Below are 18,175 nucleotides of genomic sequence, written 5' to 3'. Positions count from 1 at the left end.
CCCCATTTTCCAGATGAGGAAACTGAGGCACAGAGAAGTGGCTTGCCCAAAGTCACACAGTCCCTCTAGACTGTAAGCTCATTGTGTGCCGGGAATATGTGTGCAATATTATTCTATTGTCTTCTCCCAAGCGCTTAGTACAGCGCTCTACACACAGTCAGTAAATACGACTGACTGACTGAGTGACAGCAGACAGGGGGTGGATCTGGGATTAAAACTCATGTCTTTCTGACTCCCAGGCCCAGACTCTACCCACTAGGCCACCCTGCTTCCCTATAGATCTTTCTATAGAAGGCCCTGGTCAGCAGTGAACCCAATCTGAAACTGTAAGCAGAGAAAGAGTTTTTTCAATGATGAGGGCTCGTATGTGGCACACAAACTGGTCTTGTGTGAATAAACAGTGAAATGCAATAGAAAATGCTCCCAAATTTGGAACATGTTCTCGTCCTTCAATCTATTTACTGGAGGTGCCTTCATGCCCTAAATAAGGTCAAGAATTTTGACTTCCAAGACATTGGCATGTGGCATAAGACGCATTCAGCCGATTAACCACAGCCAGGATCTAGCCACACTGCTCCCATCTGCTTTAATAGACTGGCAAAGAGGGAGAAGAGAGGGCAGGCAATTATTTTTCTTGGTTATTGGGGTGGAGCAGGATTTCTGGGTTGTTTTACTAGAAAATAAATTAGTGAAAATTGCCACTTATTACATCTTGAAAGGGAATTTTCCACAAATCCTCCCACCTTCCTTCTCGCCGAGCAGGGCTGAGATCACAAGGTAGGTGTGAAATAGATTAAACATTGCGGGGAACATTTAGGACGGAAATCCGCAGACTGAAATTCGGACCTTGGAGGGAAGAACTGTGTAGGAGTCATCTAGATATTCCAGGCTCCAGTTGAGAGTGCCTTGATCAAAGTGACAGGATATGTGGATTTACTCAGTCCCCCAACCGAACTTTTGTTGATTTTCCTGTTTTGTTATTAATAAAGTTACCTGATCACAGATAATATCCTGTTAAAGACAAGGAGTCATCCACAATGACCCCATAAGATTGGATTTACTAACTGTAAAAGATTGAAGAGGTCAGATATCCAGATACTGAAATCATAATTCTGAGCCCCACTGAGGACAGAGATTGTGTTTTATTTCCACCTGTGTATTTTCCCCCAGTGCTTAGCACTGAGTTCTGCACACAGTAAGTGCTTTATAGACTGTACAGACTCTAGACTGTAAGCTCATTGTGGGCAGGAAGCGTAGCTACCAACTCAGTTCTACCATACTTTCCCAAGTGCTTAGTACAGTCCTCTGCACACAGAAAGCGCTCAATAAATATGATGGATTGACTGATACTATTCGTACTACTTACACCAGTACTTTAGAGCCCTCCGATTTTTCCACAGCTTTCCCAAGTAGGTGGAAGTGATATGTGACAACCCCCTCTTTACTTCTCCAACCACAAAAGCTCACCCTTCCCACAGAGGTAGAAAGTGGGTATAAGTCCACAAATAATTAAAGATAGACCAGAGTACATTTCTGGGTGAAAGCTGGACTCTCTCGGCAAGACAGGCCTGTTTTCTTTTTTGGTTTTATTTTATGGTATTACATGCTTACTATGTGTCAAACACTGTTCTAAGTGCTGGGGTAGGTATGAGTTAATCAGGTCAGACACAGTCCCTGTCCTATAGGAGCCTCATAGTCAAAGTAGGAGGAAGAACAGGTATTTAGTCCCCACTTTTCAACTGAGGAAACTGAAGCCCAGAGAAGTGAAGTGACTTGCCCAAGGTCACCCAGCAAGAAATTAGCAGAGCCAGAATCAGAACCTAGCTCCTTCTGATTCCCAACCCCATGCTCTTTCCACCAAGCCACTCTGCTCCCCAGTTCCTGAATCTGGGGTCTGACGCAATTGTGTGAAATCCATACCTCAGCCACGACTGGTCCTTCTTGCTGGGAATCCCCAGCCTGTCATTGGACAGTTGGGACCACGCCACCTTTTTCTGGTATTTTTAAAGTGCTTATTACATGCCAGGCACTGTACTAAGCGCTGGGATAGATAAAAGCTAATCGGGTAGGAGTCAGTCCTTGTCCCATATCGGGCTCTCTCAGTCTTAACCTCCATTTTATAGATGAGGTAACTGAGGCACAGAGCAGTGAAGTGACTTGCCCAAGGTCACACAGCAACCATGTGGAAGAGCTGGGTTTGGAACCCAGGCCCTTCTGACTCCCAGGCCCTGTAGATCAGGAGGGCAGATGGATTGTATGAGCTTGCTTGCCTAGTTACAAATTCACTTGCCATTTCCATGAAGGGCTGATTCTTTTTCCCTCCTAGTGCTGGGTCAAGTCTGACCCCCTCCATTATCATCCTTATTTGGGCCTCGTGCCCTCTTCAGAGATCCAGTAGGGGCCTTCCATTCCTCTACACTGTAAGTTCATTATGGGCAGGGAACGTGTCCACTAATTCTGTTGTATTGGGCTCTCCCAAGGGCTTACAGTGCTCTGCACATAGTAAGTGCTCAATAAATACCATGGATTGATTGATTGACTTCTCCTCTTTAGCCATAGAGCTCAGATTTGTACTGTGTGTGAACTGGTGAGCAATGAAGGAATGTGAGGAGGGGGGTCTCATCTTTGGGCAGAAGGTGCGCTTGGGTGGTGGAGTCCCACCAGGGTTCTAATGCTTTGGGGAGTTTCATTTCACTGGGGGGAGAAACGGAAAATAAGTCGGTGACCCATTCAATGGTGCCCTCTCCCAGTAAGTTACCCTGAAGGGAAATGTCTCCTCCTATTCAAATGGGGCACAAGAGGGAGGGATGGATAGATGGATGGATGGATGGATGGATGGATGGATGGATGGATGGATGGATGGATGGGTGGATGGGTGGATGGATGGATGAAAGGAGGGAGATAGGGATGGATGAATGAATGGATGGATGAATGGATGCATGGATGGATGGTTGGATGGATGAATGATTGGATGAATGCTTAGATGGATTCATGGGTGGATGGAGAGATGGATTGATGCATGGATGGATGCATGGATGGGTGAAGAGATGGATGGAGGGTAGATGGATGAATGGATGTAAACAATAATAATTATGGTATTTGTTAAGTGCTTACTCTGTGCCAGGCACTATACTAAGCACCAGGGTGGTTACAAGCAAAACGGGTTGGACACAGTCCGTGAATGGATGGATGAATGGATGGATGGAGATGCATGGAAGGATGGTTGGGTGAATAACATTAACAACTGTGGTATTAGTCAACACTTACTATGTGCTAGGCGCTGTACTAAGTGCTGCGGTGGATACAAGCAAATTGAGTTGGACACGGTCCACAGATGGATGGATAGATGGATAAGCAACCCTGAATTGGAGAATGCTGTCCCCAGGAATGGCACTGCTGATGTGTCTTTTGCCTCCTTTCTTTGCTCTTTCATCTCCAGTCTGCGGCAAGCGCTACAAGAACCGGCCCGGGCTCAGCTACCATTACGCGCACACTCATTTAGCCAGCGAAGAGGGGGACGAGGCCCAAGAGGAGGATAACCAGTCTCCACCCGCCCATCGAAATGAAAACCACAGGCGTGAGTACCGCTGGCTCTTCTCTCCTGTGGTCCAGGATGAAGAGACAGGTTGAGGGACGGGACAGAGGGTGAGGCACAGAGAGAGAGAGAGCGGAGGAAGGATCTTGGCTCTGCCACTTCTCTGCTGTGTGACCTAAGGCAAGTAATAATAATAATAATTATAATTATGGCATTTGTTAAGCACTTACTATGTGCAGAGCACCGTTCTAAGCGCTGGGGTAGATACAGGGTGATCAGATTGTCCCACATGGGGCTCACATTTTTTTAATCCCCATTTTTGCAGATGAGGTAACTGAGGCATAGAGAAGTTAAATGACTTGCCCAAGGTCACACAGCAGACAAGTGCCAGAGCCGAGATTAGAACCCACGACCTCTGACTTCCAAACCCGTGCTCTTTCCACTGAGCCACGCTGCTTCTCTTCCTTGTCTGGGCCTCAGTTCCCTCATCTGTGAAATGGGGATTGAGACATTGAGCCCCACCTGGGGCAGGGACTGTGTCCAACCCATTTTGTACATATCACCCCAGGGCTTAGTACAGTGTCTGGCATATAGTAAGTGCTTAACAAATACCACAATTATTATTACCCCCTTTAATAGTAATAGCATTTATTAAGCAATCAATGACATTTATTGAGCACTTACTATGTGCAGAGCACTGTACTAAGCCCTTGGGAGAGTAACATTGATAATAATAATTGTGGTAATTGTTCAGTGCTTACTATGTGCCAGGCACTGTACGAAGCGCTGGGGTGGATACGCGATAATCGGGTTGGACACAGTCCCTGTCCCACATAGGACAAGAGGCATAATAATAATAATGGTATAAGTTAAGTACTTATTATGTGCCAAGCACTGTTCTAAGCACTGGAGTAGATACAAGGTAATCTGGTTGTCCCCCATGGGGCTCACAGTCTTAATCCCCATTTCACAGATGAGGAAACCGAGGCCCAGAAGAGTGAAGTGACTTACCCAAGGTCACACAGCAGAAAAGTGGCAGAGCCAGAATTAGAACCAAGGAGTCCCAGGTCCAGCCTCCTTCCACTAGGCCACACTACAACCGAACTAGGAGACATGTTTCCTGCCCAAAATGACCTTAGACTCCATTGAGTGCTTGGGGATTAAGAATGTGAGCCTGATGTGACACAGGGACTGTGTCCAACCTCCTTAACTTTTACCTATCCCAGGGCTTAGAACACTCCTTGGAACATAGCACTTAACAAGTACCGTAATTACTGTTAATGTGTGGAGAATGCTGTACTAAGATGCTGGGAAAGGATACACAAGTGGGAATTAGCCACGGTCCCTGTCCCTCGGAAGTTGGGGGGAGGGGGCTCACGGTTTTTCCCTGCTCTGGGCATTTCTCCAGCTGGGTCCCTGTGCTCTGCTCTCTGCCACGTGAGAAGCTGGATTTATAGCCGATCAGATCCACCGCAGTTCTCTGTCTGCGGAGCTTCAGAAAAAGCTTGAGGATTCAGCGTCAACCCAGCGGGGATTGTTCATCAGGCCTGCATTTCCATCACTATCCCAGAGGGTGGGAAGAGAAGTGGTTAAAGAAAGCGAGAAAGGGGAGGATGTTGAACTATCTCATCATCAAACACCCCCCCAGCTAGGGTTGAGCCTAAAAAGTGCCTAGCCCAAACCAAGCTTTGACTTGTTCGGCCAGTGATAAATCTGGGGCCGTTGCTCTTAATGATGATGGTATTTCTTAAGCGCTTACAGTGTGCCAAGCACTGGGGTCGATACAAGGTTCTCAGGTTGGACACGGTCCCCGTCCCACTTGGGGCTCACATTCTTTATCTCCATTTTATGGATGAGGGAACAGAGGCCCAGAGAAGCGAAGCGACTTTCCCAAGGTCACCCAGCAGACAAGCGGCGGAGCCGGAGTTAGAACCCAGGTCCTTCTGGCTCCCAGGCCCGGGCTCTATCCGCTACACCATGCTGCTTTCGTGCGGAGATGCCGGTTCCACCAATGTAGCGAGTTCTGTGTGGGCTGCTAGAGACCGTTTTTGATTTATCGTTCTGGGCAATGGCGCTGGTTTTGGTTTCAGGGTCAGAAGTGGGGTCCTTCTGACCTAGAACTCCTCCGGTCCTCCCCAACACCCTCCTCCTCTTCCCTCACCCCACCTCCACCATCCCCCTGAGCCTGCGGCTGTTCTGTCTGTGCACTCAGCTGGCAAACACTATCTGTGCAGGCTTGTCATTTTGGAAGCTGTGTGCACTGTGTGTAGCAAACCTGAACAGATCCTGCAGGCCTTCTGCTTCCCACCTCTTTCTCTGTTCTCACTTTCGTTCTTGACCCCCAGGCTGAGATTTATTGGTTCAAGAGGCGTTACCAGCCACCAGGAATCTCCCCCATAACACTTGTTTGTTACTGGAGGAGTATGTTTAACAGCCCTCCCCCCCGACCCTATCTCTTCTCTCTCTCTGTCTCTCTTTGCCTGTAAAATGGGGAGGATGTTCTTAAGGAATCTTAGAGTGTGGAACGATCGCAAATCTCTCCGAGAATGTGGAATGAACATGGCCTTCAGGGGTTTCATTTTAGCCTTGAGATTTGGCGGAGGGAGCAGATGATTCACGGTAATTACAGGGGTCTGAGGGTACTTCCGTGGGCGTGTTGCTCTTCTCAACCTGTCACTCTTTGCCAAGCCGCCTGGTGCCTTTTACTCAGGACATGAGGAGGTCTAAGTGGAACAGCCAAGATTCCCTTGCAGGGTGAGACGTTGGCTTTTCTTCTCCCATTCCCGAGTCAGTCAGTCGGTCGATGGTAATAATAATGATAACTGTGGTGTTTGTTAAATCCTTACTAGGTGCCAGGCTAAGCGCTGGGGTGGATACAAGCAAATTAGATTGGACAGAGTCCCTGTCCCACCTGGGGCTTACAGTCTTCATCCCCATTTTCCAGATGAGGGAACTGAGGCTCAGAGAAGCCAAGAGACTTGCCCAGGGTCATGCAGCAGACAAGTGGCAGAGCTGGGATAAGAACCCAAGTCCTTGTGACTCCCAGGCCTGTGCTCTGTTCACTAGGCCACTCTGCTTCTCATTTAATAATAATGTTGGTATTTGTTGAGCGCGTAGTATGTGCAGAGCACTGTTCTAAGCACTGGGGGAGATACAGGGTAATCAGGTTGTCCCACGGGAGGCTCACAGTCTTAATCCCCATTTTACAGATGAGGTCCCTGAGGCACAGAGAAGTGAAGTGACTTGCCCATAGTCACACAGCTGACAAGTGGCAGAGCCAGGATTTGAACCCATGACCTCTGACTCCCAAGCCCGGGCTCTTTCCACTGAGCCACGCTTTGAGCGCATTTATTGAGCACTTACTATGTGCAGAGCACTGTACTAAGCACTTGGGAGAATACAGTAGTACAATATAATAGACACATTCCCTGCCCAGAGTGTGCTTACAGCATCCCAGCTCTGCCACTTGTCCACTGTGTGACTGTGGGCAAGTCACTTAACTTCTCTGTGCCTCAGTTACCTCATCTGTAAAATGGAGATTAACCGTGAGCCTCACGTGGGACAACCTGATTACCCTGTATCTATCCCAGCACTTAGAACAGTGCTCTGCACATACTAAGCGCTTAACAAATACCAACATTATTATTATTATTAGAGGGAGCAAAGGAAGAGACAAGGTTTGGAAGGATGAGAGAAGCCAGTCTCAAAGCTACTTGCTGCCTTTGGAATGTGTCATTAGTGTCCTGAAAATCAAGATTCTTCCATAATAATGATAATAGTCATATTTGGGAAGTGTTACTATGTACCAAATCTTGTACTAAGCGCTGAGATAGATACAGGATGATCAGGTCAGACACAGTCTCCGTCCCACATGGGGCTCTCAGTGTGAGTAGGAGAGAGACCAGGAATTGTCCCCCCCATTATACAGACTAAGAAACTGAGGTACAGAGAAGCCAAGTGGCTTGTGGTCATACAGCAGGCAAGCAGTGGAGCCGGAATTAGAACCCAGGTCCTCTGACTCCCAGGCCCATATTTTTCCACAAGGCCATGCTGTTGCTCCTCTTCATCCTTATTCCACTTCTGCTCATATAACTTTTTTTAATGGTATTTGTTAAGCTCTTACAAGCTAATCAGTTTGGACACTGTCCCTGTCCCACATGGGGCTCAATCTCTTAGTCCCCATTTTACAGCTGAGGTAACTGAGGCACAGAGTAGTGAAGGGACTCACCCAAGGTCAGGCAGCAGACAAGTGGTGGAGTGGGATTAGAACCCAGGCCCTTTTGGAATTAGATTCCCAGACCTGGACTTTATCCACTAGGCCATGGTGCTTCCCCGGCTGGACACGAATATGTTTTGTTGGCAGAAGACTTGTCTCCCTGCCTCCAACAGAGCGCAAAATCACCTTTCTTGCCTCCCACCTCTTTTCCCCCTCATCCATCTCAGTCTCTCCTTGCCTTTCCTGCCCTTTAGCACTGTCAGCAGAAGCCTCTTCTATCACCTTGGGGACATGGTTCCATGGCAGAGACACCTCCACGGTTCAGAAAAGAAAATCAATTTATTTTTTGCGGAGGTCCAACCTGCTCTCTAAGACACAACCTCTAGTCTTTCCCTAGGCTGGAACTGTGAATAATTCCCCTTTTTCCCTTGGGTTGCTATCTTGATGGTATTTGTTAGACCGTTATTTTTCACTGCCTCTGCACACCCAGCTCTCTGGAATCAGTAAGGTTATCTCCTCAAAGTTCTGTGTTTATCCTGCTAATCTTAGAATTGTTTTCTTCCCTGCTTCCCCCATTCTCTCTCTCCCCCCTCTCGTTTTCTCTCTCCCCCTCCTCCCCAACACTCTCTTTCTCTCACTCTCTGTGAGACTCCCCAGGCTTCTACTCTTGCATAACCTTCCACAGCTACCAGGTGCTTTTCTTGCTTTAGACCTAAGCCAGATCTTGCTGCAGTCTCCCTTTTTTATGGTATGTGTTAAACGCTTACTACCACTGCTATTACTAATAATAATTATGGTATTTGTTAAATGCTTACTATGTGCCAAGCACAGTTCTAAGCACTGCAGCAGCTACAAGGTAATCAGCTTAGACACTATCCGTGTCCCACATGGGGCTCACAGCCTTAGTCCCCAATTTGCCGATGAGGTAACTGAGGCCCAGAGAAGTGTGAAGTGACTTGCCCAAAGTCATACAGCAGTCATGCTGCTTCTGCTCTGGGGTAGATACAAGTTAATCAGGTCAGACACCAACCATCCTTGTCTCCCTTGGGGCTCATGGTTTAAGTAGGAGGGAAAACAGGTTTCGAATCCCCATTTTACAGTGGTGGAAACTGAGGCCCAGAGAAGCAAAGTGACTTGCCCAAGCAATCGGCAGAGTAGGGATTAGAACCGTGTCCTCTGACTTCCAAGCCCGTGCTCCTTCCGCTAGACCACGCTGCTTCCTTTCTACCTTTGGGAATCCTACTAGAATTCAAGAGCCTCAGCAGAAAAGATGCCTGTCATTTTCCCCACAAAACCGACCTCCCATTGCAGGTTTTGAGTAGTCAGCCATATTCTGTTGTCATGAGTTGCCAGAGAGCTGCTCTCTGTTCTCCACAGGGGTTGCAGGTTTATTTCCTCCTCTGCGGACCTGTTTCTGTCAGAAATCTCATCTCGCGGCTCGCTCTCCTCTCCAGGTCCCTTCTGGCGTCGGCTTCATCTTTCCACAAGTCCCGGCTTTCCTCTCCGATAACGATAAATAGAGACGTCCACGAGAACTCCTCCAATGAGGGTCTCGAGCCCCATGGAAAATAAGGGCAAACCCTGAGATCTCGACACGACCTCAGATTTGGCAAATGGAAATGCCTTCTAGAAACACCGTGTCATTGCAGCCTCATAGAAATGGCCCTATGGATCTAGCCCTGAATTTTTTTTAATGGTATTTGTTAAGCACTTACCCTGTGCCAAGCACTGGACTAAGCCCTGGGGTAGATACAAGGTTGGATACAGTCCCTGTCCCATGTGGGGATCACAGTCGTAATCCCCATTTTATGGATGAGGGAACTGAGGCACAGAACAGTTAAGTGATTCACCTAAGGTCACGCAGCAGTTAAGTGGCAGGGCCAGAATTAGAATCCAAGTCCTTCTGACTCCCAGACCAAGGCTCTATCCACTAGGCCACGCTGCTTCTCTCCATTGCATGGGGCTAGTTTCCTGGCCTTCTAATCCCAACTCATTCATTTATTCAATTGTATTTATTGAGCGCTTACTATGTGCAGAGCCGTGTAATAAATGCTTGGGAGAAGACAATAGAACAATAAACAGACACTTGCCTGCTATATCTATAACTATTTATATTGATGCCTGTTTGCTTGTTTTGATATCTATCTCTCCCGCTTCTCTCTTTATTGCTGTATTGTACTTTCCAAGTGCTTAGTACAGTGTTCTGCGTGCAGTAAGCGCTCAATAAATACAATTTAATGAATCAATGAATGCATGTGACCAGGTCACATCATTTCTCCATCCCTCATTTCCACAGCTGTAAAATGGGGATTCAATACCTATTCTCCTTCTCCTGAGGGACAGTCTGATCTGATAATAATGACAATTGTGGTATTTGTGAAGTGTTTACTGCGTGTCTGTTGCCGAATTGTACATTCCAAGTGCTTAGTACAGTGCTCTGCACACAGTAAGCGCTCAATAAATATGATTGATTGAATGAATAAATTAATACTAAGCACAGGGGTAGATGCATGGTTGAACACAGCCCCTGTTCCACATGGGGCTCTCAGTCTTAATCTCCGTTTTATAGATGGGGGAACCGAGGCACTGAGAAGTGACTCACCAAGGTCTCAGAGCACAGCAGACGAGCGGCAGAGCCGGAATTAGAATCCAGGTCCTTTTGACTCCCACACCGGTGCTCTATCCTCTGGGCCTGCTTCTCCAGCTGCGGGACTCTGAGCCTCAGAGTGGCCTCTGGGCCTGGGTCTTTTCCCCGTATCTGCAGTGGGTTTGTTTCCCGCTGATGGACAGGAGGACAGCCACCTTCCCCGGGAGGGCTTAATTACCTGCATCGTTAATACAGTCATTAGTCCCTCAGACCGTTCAATCGCTGGGCACTGGCTCCATCGTACTAGGGGGCGGGTGGAGGGGGGGAAGGGGAGCACGTGTTATAAATTCGAATTGACAGCCCTGCAGTGTCCCAAGGTCTTGGCTGTGGGAATCCGCTCGGCCTTGGCTTTGGAAAGGAAGAGAGGGGGAGGGAAAACATTAATCCAAATGGCTAATCTTCCTCCTCCAAAGAGAGAACCTGGAGCTCGTTACGGGCAGGGAATTTGTCAGTTTATTTGCTCTCTGGTGCTCTCCCAAGTGGTTAGTGGAGTGTTCTGCACACAGTAAGCGCTCCATGAATACAATTGAATGAGTGAATGAGTGAAAACACACACACCCAGAAATAGATGACGCTGATTCTTTAATGAAGCCGAGCAGGAGGGAGACCAGAACAGCTTGTGGTAGCGAAAGGAGAGAGTCAGGAGGGCTCCCAGCCATGCCCTCCTGCCTTTCCCTTTCTTGCCTTTGTTTCTCTCCTTCTCCTGTTTCCCTCTCTTTCATTTGACCCGGCCCTGCCACTTATCTCCTGTGCGACCTTGGGCAAGTCACTTCACTTCTCTGGGCCTCGGCTACCTCAACTGTAAAATGGGGTTTGAGACTGTGAGCCGCATGAGGGACAGGCACTGATTTGCTTGTATCTACCCCAGCGCTTAGTACAGTGCCTGGCACATGGTAAGTGCTTAACAAATACCATAACTGTTATGATTCTTCTCACTTTTGAAAAAATTAACATGGTGAGGGTCTGTGTCTGGGAAAACTGCTGCTCAGACTCAGACAGACGTTGTGCCCAAAGCAGAGTGGGCTAATAGTACGTGGGCTGGGAGTCAGAAGGACTCTGCCACTTGTCTGCTGCGTGACCTTAAGCAAGTCACTTACCTTCTCTGGGTCTCAGTTACCTTATCTGTAAAGTGGGAATTGAGACTGTGAGTCCCACGTAGACAGTGTCTAACCTGATGAGGCTGTGTCTACTTCAGAGTTTAGTATAGTGTCGGATACATAGTAAGCGCCAAACAAATATCATTACAAAGAAGGACCTGCATTCTATTACTGGCACCTACTTGTCTGCTGTGTGACCTTGGGTGAATTGTTTCACTTTTCTGTGCCTGAGTTCCCTCATCTATAAAATGGGGATTAAGACTGTGAGCCCCGTGGGGGACATAGACTGTATCCAGCCTGATTAGCTTGTATCTCCCCCAGCACTTAGTACTGTGCCTGGCACATAGCAATCTTTAACAGATACCACAAAATAAATAAAAATGAAATAAACATTAAAAAGATGGACCTGGGTTCTAATACCGGCTCCTCCATTTGTCTGCTGTGTGACCTTGGGCAAGTTGCTTCACTTCCCTGTGCCTCAGGCACTTCATCTGTAAAATGGGGATTAACGCTGTGAGCCTCATGTGGGACATGGACTGTGTCCAACCTTGCATCTGCCCCAGTGCTTAGTACACTGCCTGACACATAGTAAGAGCCTAACAAATACCATTTAAAAACCCACAAAGAAAATAACACCCCCTTTCCCACTTCTTCATCTCTTTTCCGGCCACCCTACAATGGGTGGATTTTTCCCAGACAGCTGCATCAGCCCAGGAGAGATCCTCATTATCCGAGCCTCTGGTTTAAAGCAAACTGAAATGTTTGGGGAATTTAGAACAGGACAGGAAAGACTGAGAACCGAAGCCAAATCACCTCCCGACAAACACAGTTCTTGAGGAGGGATTTCACCACTGCTGCTGGAGATAGGGCCCCAGTCGATCAATTAATCATATTTATTGAGTGCTTACCATGTGCAGAGCACTGGACTAAGCACTTGGAAGAGTACGATAGAACGATGTAACAGACTGGGGGATCAGAAGATCTGGCCTTGCCCCTGAATTTCAGTGGTAATAGTAACGGTAGAAGCATTGTTACTTATTGAACACCTATTGCCTCATGTGGGACAGGGATTATGTCCGAACCGATTTACTTCTGAGTACCTCAGCTTTTCTAACAGTGCTTGACACAAAGTAAGTGCTAAGTGAATACCAAAATTGAGGATCATATGGGTCTAGAGGGGATTAATTGGGGAAGGCTAATTGTTGTATTGTATTCTCCTAAGCGTTGCTGTACACACAGTAAGCGCTCAATAAATATGACTGACTGGCTGGAAGAGAGAAAACTTTAGTGCTAGGGGCCGGGTGGGAAGATGAATAAAGGGAGCAAGTCAGGGCGACGCAGGAGGGAGTGGAAGGAGAGGAAGGAGGGCTGAGTAAGGGAAGCCCGCTTGGAGGAGATGGGCCTTCAATAAGGCTTTGAAGGAGGGGAGAGCAATTGTCTGTCGGATTTGAAGAGGGAGGGCATACCAGGTCAGAGGTAGGATGTGGGTAAAGAGTCGGCGGCGAGATAGACGAGATGGAGGAATAGTGAGGTTAGCCCCTCTCCGGTGGCTCCTCCTTGATAGAAGTTTCCGGAAATCCTTCTGGCTCAGCTCCCTCAACGGCCAGCAGACGCGATGAGACACTCTCCTCTGGCCATGAGAAAAGTTGGCCAAGGGAGCTGGTAGTCTCCTCTCTGCTCCGCAAAATGATAGTATCTGTTAAGCATTTACTATGTGTCAAGCACTTTCTAAGCACTGGGGTAGGTACTAAGAAAATCAGGTGGGTCATAGTCCCTGTCCCACATGGGGCTCACAGTCTCAATCCCCATTTTACAGAGGAGGGAACTGAGGCACAGAGTTAAGTAGTTAATTTCTGATTCTCAGGCCCGTGCTCTAGACTGTAAGCTCGATGTGGGCAGGGAATGTATCCGCTTGTTGTTGTACTCTCCCAAGCGCTTAGTACAATGCTTTGCACGCAGTAAGTGCTCAATAAATACAATTGAATGAGTGAATGAAAGAAGTGACTTACCCAAGGTCACATAGCAGACACTTGGCAGAATAGGGATTAGAACCCATATCCTTTGGACTCCCAGGCCTGGGCTTTACTCACTGGGCCATGTTGCTTCCCTGCACTCTGGGAATAATAATAATAATAGTGTTGGTATTTATTAAGCGCTTACTATGTGCAGAGCACTTTTCTAAGTGCTGGGGTATACAGGGTAATTAGGTTGTCCCACATGAGGCTCACAGTCTTCATCCCCACTTTGCAGATGAGGGAACTGAGGCACAGAGAAGTTAAGTGATTTGCCCACAGTCACACAGCTGACAAGTGGCAGATCTGGGATTTAAACCCATGACCTCTGACTCCCAATCCCGTGCTCTTTCCACTGAGCCACGCTGCTCCGGGAATATGTGTGTGGAGACTTTCTATCTGGTCCTATTTTCTTGTGGTATTTGTTAAGCACTTACTATGCGCCAGGCATTGTACTAAGCGCTGGGGTGGATAGAAGCTAATCAGGTTGGACTCAGTCCACGTCCCATGTGGGGCCCTCAGTCTTAATTGTCATTTTACAGATGAGGGCACTGAGGCCCAGAGAGGTGAAGTGACTTGCCTAAGGTCACACAATAGACAAGCTGCAATTTGGTTGTGTCTTGTGAAACTTTTAGTTGAAATACTCCTGGTAAAGGATCATCTCTGTTTAGCTTTCTGTGGAGATTCAATCATTCATTCATTCAGTAGTATTTATAAAGTGCTTACTGTGTGCAGAACACTGTACTAAGCACTTGGGAAAGTACAATACAACAACAAACAGGGAGATGGCCCTACAGGACTCATCCACCCTGCTACACGGCATGGCTGGAGTTGGAAGTGACTTGCCTAAGGTCTCACAGCAGATAAATGGCGGAGCCGGAAATAAAACCTAGATTCTTCTGGCTCCCCGGCCCATGCTCTGTCCATACTGCTTCTTTCCAGAAACTGCTTGATATTGGAAAGCTGAAAGTGTGTTAGATAAGTGGCAGCTATCCAAAAGTCAATCAATCAATCAAAGGTATTTACTGAGAGCTTACTGTGTGCAGGGCACTGTACTAAGCGTTCGGGAGAGAACAGCACAACAATAAAGCGGATACATTCCCTGCCCACAACGAACTCAAGTCCTTGGGAATGTCGTGCCAACTGGCAGCAGAAAGATCTTCAAATCAAGCAGTTTCATACAGATGGACCTTTCCTCAGTTAGATGTGTAGAACTGGGACCTTCTACTGGGTGGAGATGCTAACCCGATTTAAAAATTATAAAGTAAAAAAAAAAATCTTTTGGAAACGCAGTAACTGCCCTAAAACAAATTGAAAACGTCCAACATCTAACTCCCCTTACCCACTTGGATTCTGCAGATTTGCCAAAGGTTCTCCAAACTAGAGAAAGAGAATAGCCTAGTGGAAAGAGCACAGGCCTGGGAGTCAGAAGACCTGGGTTCTAATCCCGGGCCCACCATGTGCCTGCTGTGCGACCTTGGATGAGTCACTTCACTTCTCTGGGCCTCAGTTACTTCATCTGTAAAATGGGGATTCGAATCCTGTTCTCCCTTCTAATTAGATTGGAAGCCTGATGTGGGTCAGAGACTGACTGAACTAATAATCTTGTATCTTTCTCAGTGCTTAGAATAGTGAGTGATACAAAATAAGCACTTAACAGATACCACAGTGAGTATTCTTATTATTAGTAGTAATAATAATAATAAACATAGTAAGAGCTTAACAAATAGCATATAAAAAAATAGACCTGAGTTGCCTACTTCGCTCTTCCTTAGGTTTTTCGAGGACATTATGTAAACTCTAGCTGTAAGATCATTATGGACAGGGTGTATGTCTGCTAATTCTGTTGTATTGTATTCACCCAAGCGCTTAGTACAGTAATCTGCACAAAGTAAGCACTCAATACATACGATTGACTGATCAATTGATTGATTATATAAGCCGGTGCCATTGCAGCTGTTTCAATCCATATGAATATCAACTAGCAGTTCCCTTTGCAGTTCCGGATCTGAGCATCTGTCATGATCCTGCTGCTTTGCCTTGATTTTGATCTCTAGTCCTGGCACTTGCCATGGCTGAGCAAAAATTCCACGTCTGCCCAATGGCTAAACAGATCTCTCACAGTTACACATGTTTCTATGTGCCTTTTCTTGGCCCATTTTGAGCTTTGTACGCATATCCTCTGTTGCTACAAACCCCAGTCCGGAACTCTGACTAATACTGACTCTTTTCATGTGTTGAGACCTGAATCTGGAAGTCCGAACTGCAAAATTCCCTCAGGTTATAGGTCTAAATTCACTCTCTCCGTGCAAATCTGCTTGCCGAATCCATGTCTTGGGTTTTCTTTTTATACCATCATGTCTGCCTGTCTGTCTCCCTTTCTCTTGACTTCTTCTCTGCCTGACTCTTTTGGCAATATTGATTGGGGGTTAAATTGCCATAGACTAGAACGGAGAATGGGTATTGGAAGCATCTCGCTAGCTTCAAATTAACTTCATCTTGGCTTCCTTCAGGGGTATGGTATGAACAAAAATGTTCAGTCTGTGACTCCACACTCCTCAAGAACCTCCAGTGGTTGCCCGTCCACCCCTGCATCAAACAGAAACTCCTTACCATTGGCTTTACTTCAGTTACTTCATCTGTAAAATGGGGATAAAGACCATGAACCTTATGGGAGACATGGACTGTGTCCAACCTTGGTTAGCTTGCAACTACCCCAGTACTTAGTGCAGTACCTGGTACATAGTAAGCACTTAATAAATTCCATAAATGGAAAAACAGAAAAAAGAAGCAGGATGAAGCAGCTTTTCTTTCCTTTAGATAGACTTGATGTCCAGACCCAATGGGTGCTTGGGGATTGATGAGGAGCGGCTTGTCTCAGAGGATAGAGCATGGGCCTGGGAGTTAGAGGGCCCAAATCCCGGCTCTGCTACTTGTCTGCTGTGTGACCTTGAGCAAGTCACTTAACATTTCTGGACCTCAATTCCCTCATCTGTAAAATGAGGATTAAGAGTGCGAGCCCCATGTATGTCAGGGACCGTGTCCGACCTGATTAATTTGCATCTCTCCCAGTGCTTAGAGTGGTGCTTGGCACAAAGTAAGTGCTTAACAAGAACCATAGTCCTTATTATTATTAAGGAGGGTGGGCATTATCATTTCTTGGATTTGAGAAGATTTCTGGAGCTATCTAACCCATTCAAGGGAAGCGGCGAAAAAGGGGTATGTCTGGAGGTGATTTTTCGAGCAAGCATGGGAAGAGCAGGGTAGCAAGTGCCAGAGAATTAAGATTGTTTATCCCAAACCATGATGGTCCATTTGCCCCTTGGCTCATTCTTCCCGACTGCTTTGCCCCTGCATATCTTTGCTATGTTATTTTCAACCCTCTCTCTTCCCTGCCCCAGAACTGTCCTTGGACAGTATGTCCGCAGCTGCCTCCTCTCCTCCCCCGCTCCCGCTTCCCTCATTAAATTCCGGGTCGAAGTTTAGCAGGAGGTGGTCCCTGACATCCCTTCCATCCAAGGTTCCACTTTGTCTTTTCCAAATCCTGCCAAGATGCTCTTTGCAAAGCAAAGGGCAGCCGGCTGGGATTCTTTACACTTGAGAGATGAAGTAATAACAGGTGGCAAGACCGGAGGCAGCGAGGACTTGGGATTCTGGTTGCCGTGGAAACGCGCTCGACCTGTGGAGGGGTGAGGGCCGACGGAGGGGAGGAATGGATGAAATGGAAGAGGAGAAGCGCGACTGGATGCCACCCAATCTTCCGAGGGTCCTCAGCTCCGGAACGGGCGGGCCACTGGGAGGAGAGCTTTGAACTGGAACCGCTGCCAGATGCTGGAAGCGGAGCAGAACGAGGAGGAATTGATTTAATGTAGACTAGCGGTGAGACTCAAGGCCTCGCACAGGTAGGGAGAGGAGAAGGGGGTGGGTAGGGAGAGAAGCACAGGGAGACAGACAGAAAGGAGGCAGAGAAGGCAAGTGCCAGAGAATTAAGACTGTTTATCTGAGGCTTCTGATGCTGTTTGTCCTCCCGTTCATTCGATCCGACTGGCTTTCCGCCGAGAAGCAGCGCGGCCCAGTAGATAGGCATGGGCCTGGGGGTCAGAAGGACCAGGGTTGCAATCCCGGCTCCGCCACTTGTCCGCTCTGTGACCTTGAGCCAGTCACTTCACTCCTCCGAGCCTCCGTTATTTCATCGGTAAAGTGGGGATTAAGACTGAGAGCCCCCACGTGGGGCGTGGACTATGTCCAACCTGATTAGTTTGTAGCAGTGCTTAGTACAGTGTCTGACTCATAGTAAGCGCTTAACAAATGCCATTTAAAAATAAGAGCTAACAGCGATTCCCTCTCAGTATATAGCAGACTTTCAGATACACCCATATTCCAGATGGTCCCACTCTCACACTTCACTAGCAACAGTATTCATTGTAATGGTATTTGTTAAGCGCTTACTATGTGCCAAGCACTGGTGCAGGTACAAAGTAATCAGGTCGGACACAGTCTCTGTCTCATATGGGGCTCTCAGGCTATTGTACTTGACAAATGGGAGCAAACATATACTCACTGAGCCACTCACATGTACACACACTCAATCCCAGGTACCCAAGTGCCCTTCCCTACTCAGATACTTCCACACACTCAAACTCCAGTCAGAAAATCACACTCACTCTT

At 47.3% G+C, this 18,175-nt stretch overlaps 1 protein-coding gene across 3 annotated transcripts in view; it reads left to right on the top strand.

Moving 5' to 3' along the window:
* Nucleotides 1–18,175, top strand: part of DPF3 (double PHD fingers 3) — a 305,729-nt gene that overhangs the window by 203,755 nt on the left and 83,799 nt on the right. For all 3 annotated transcript variants that reach the window (XR_003762040.2, XR_003762038.2, XM_029072157.2), the window contains exon 7: nt 3,440–3,577. Coding sequence is in view for 1 of the 3 variants with exons in the window: in XM_029072157.2 (XP_028927990.1) it covers nt 3,440–3,577 (138 nt within the window). In the remaining 2 variants the exon portion in view is untranslated. The remainder of the gene's footprint in view (nt 1–3,439; nt 3,578–18,175) is intronic.

This window comes from Ornithorhynchus anatinus, chromosome 1, assembly GCF_004115215.2.
Source record: "Ornithorhynchus anatinus isolate Pmale09 chromosome 1, mOrnAna1.pri.v4, whole genome shotgun sequence".
NCBI classification, from domain to species: Eukaryota; Metazoa; Chordata; class Mammalia; order Monotremata; family Ornithorhynchidae; genus Ornithorhynchus; species Ornithorhynchus anatinus.
This window is presented reverse-complemented; position numbering and strand designations above follow the sequence as displayed.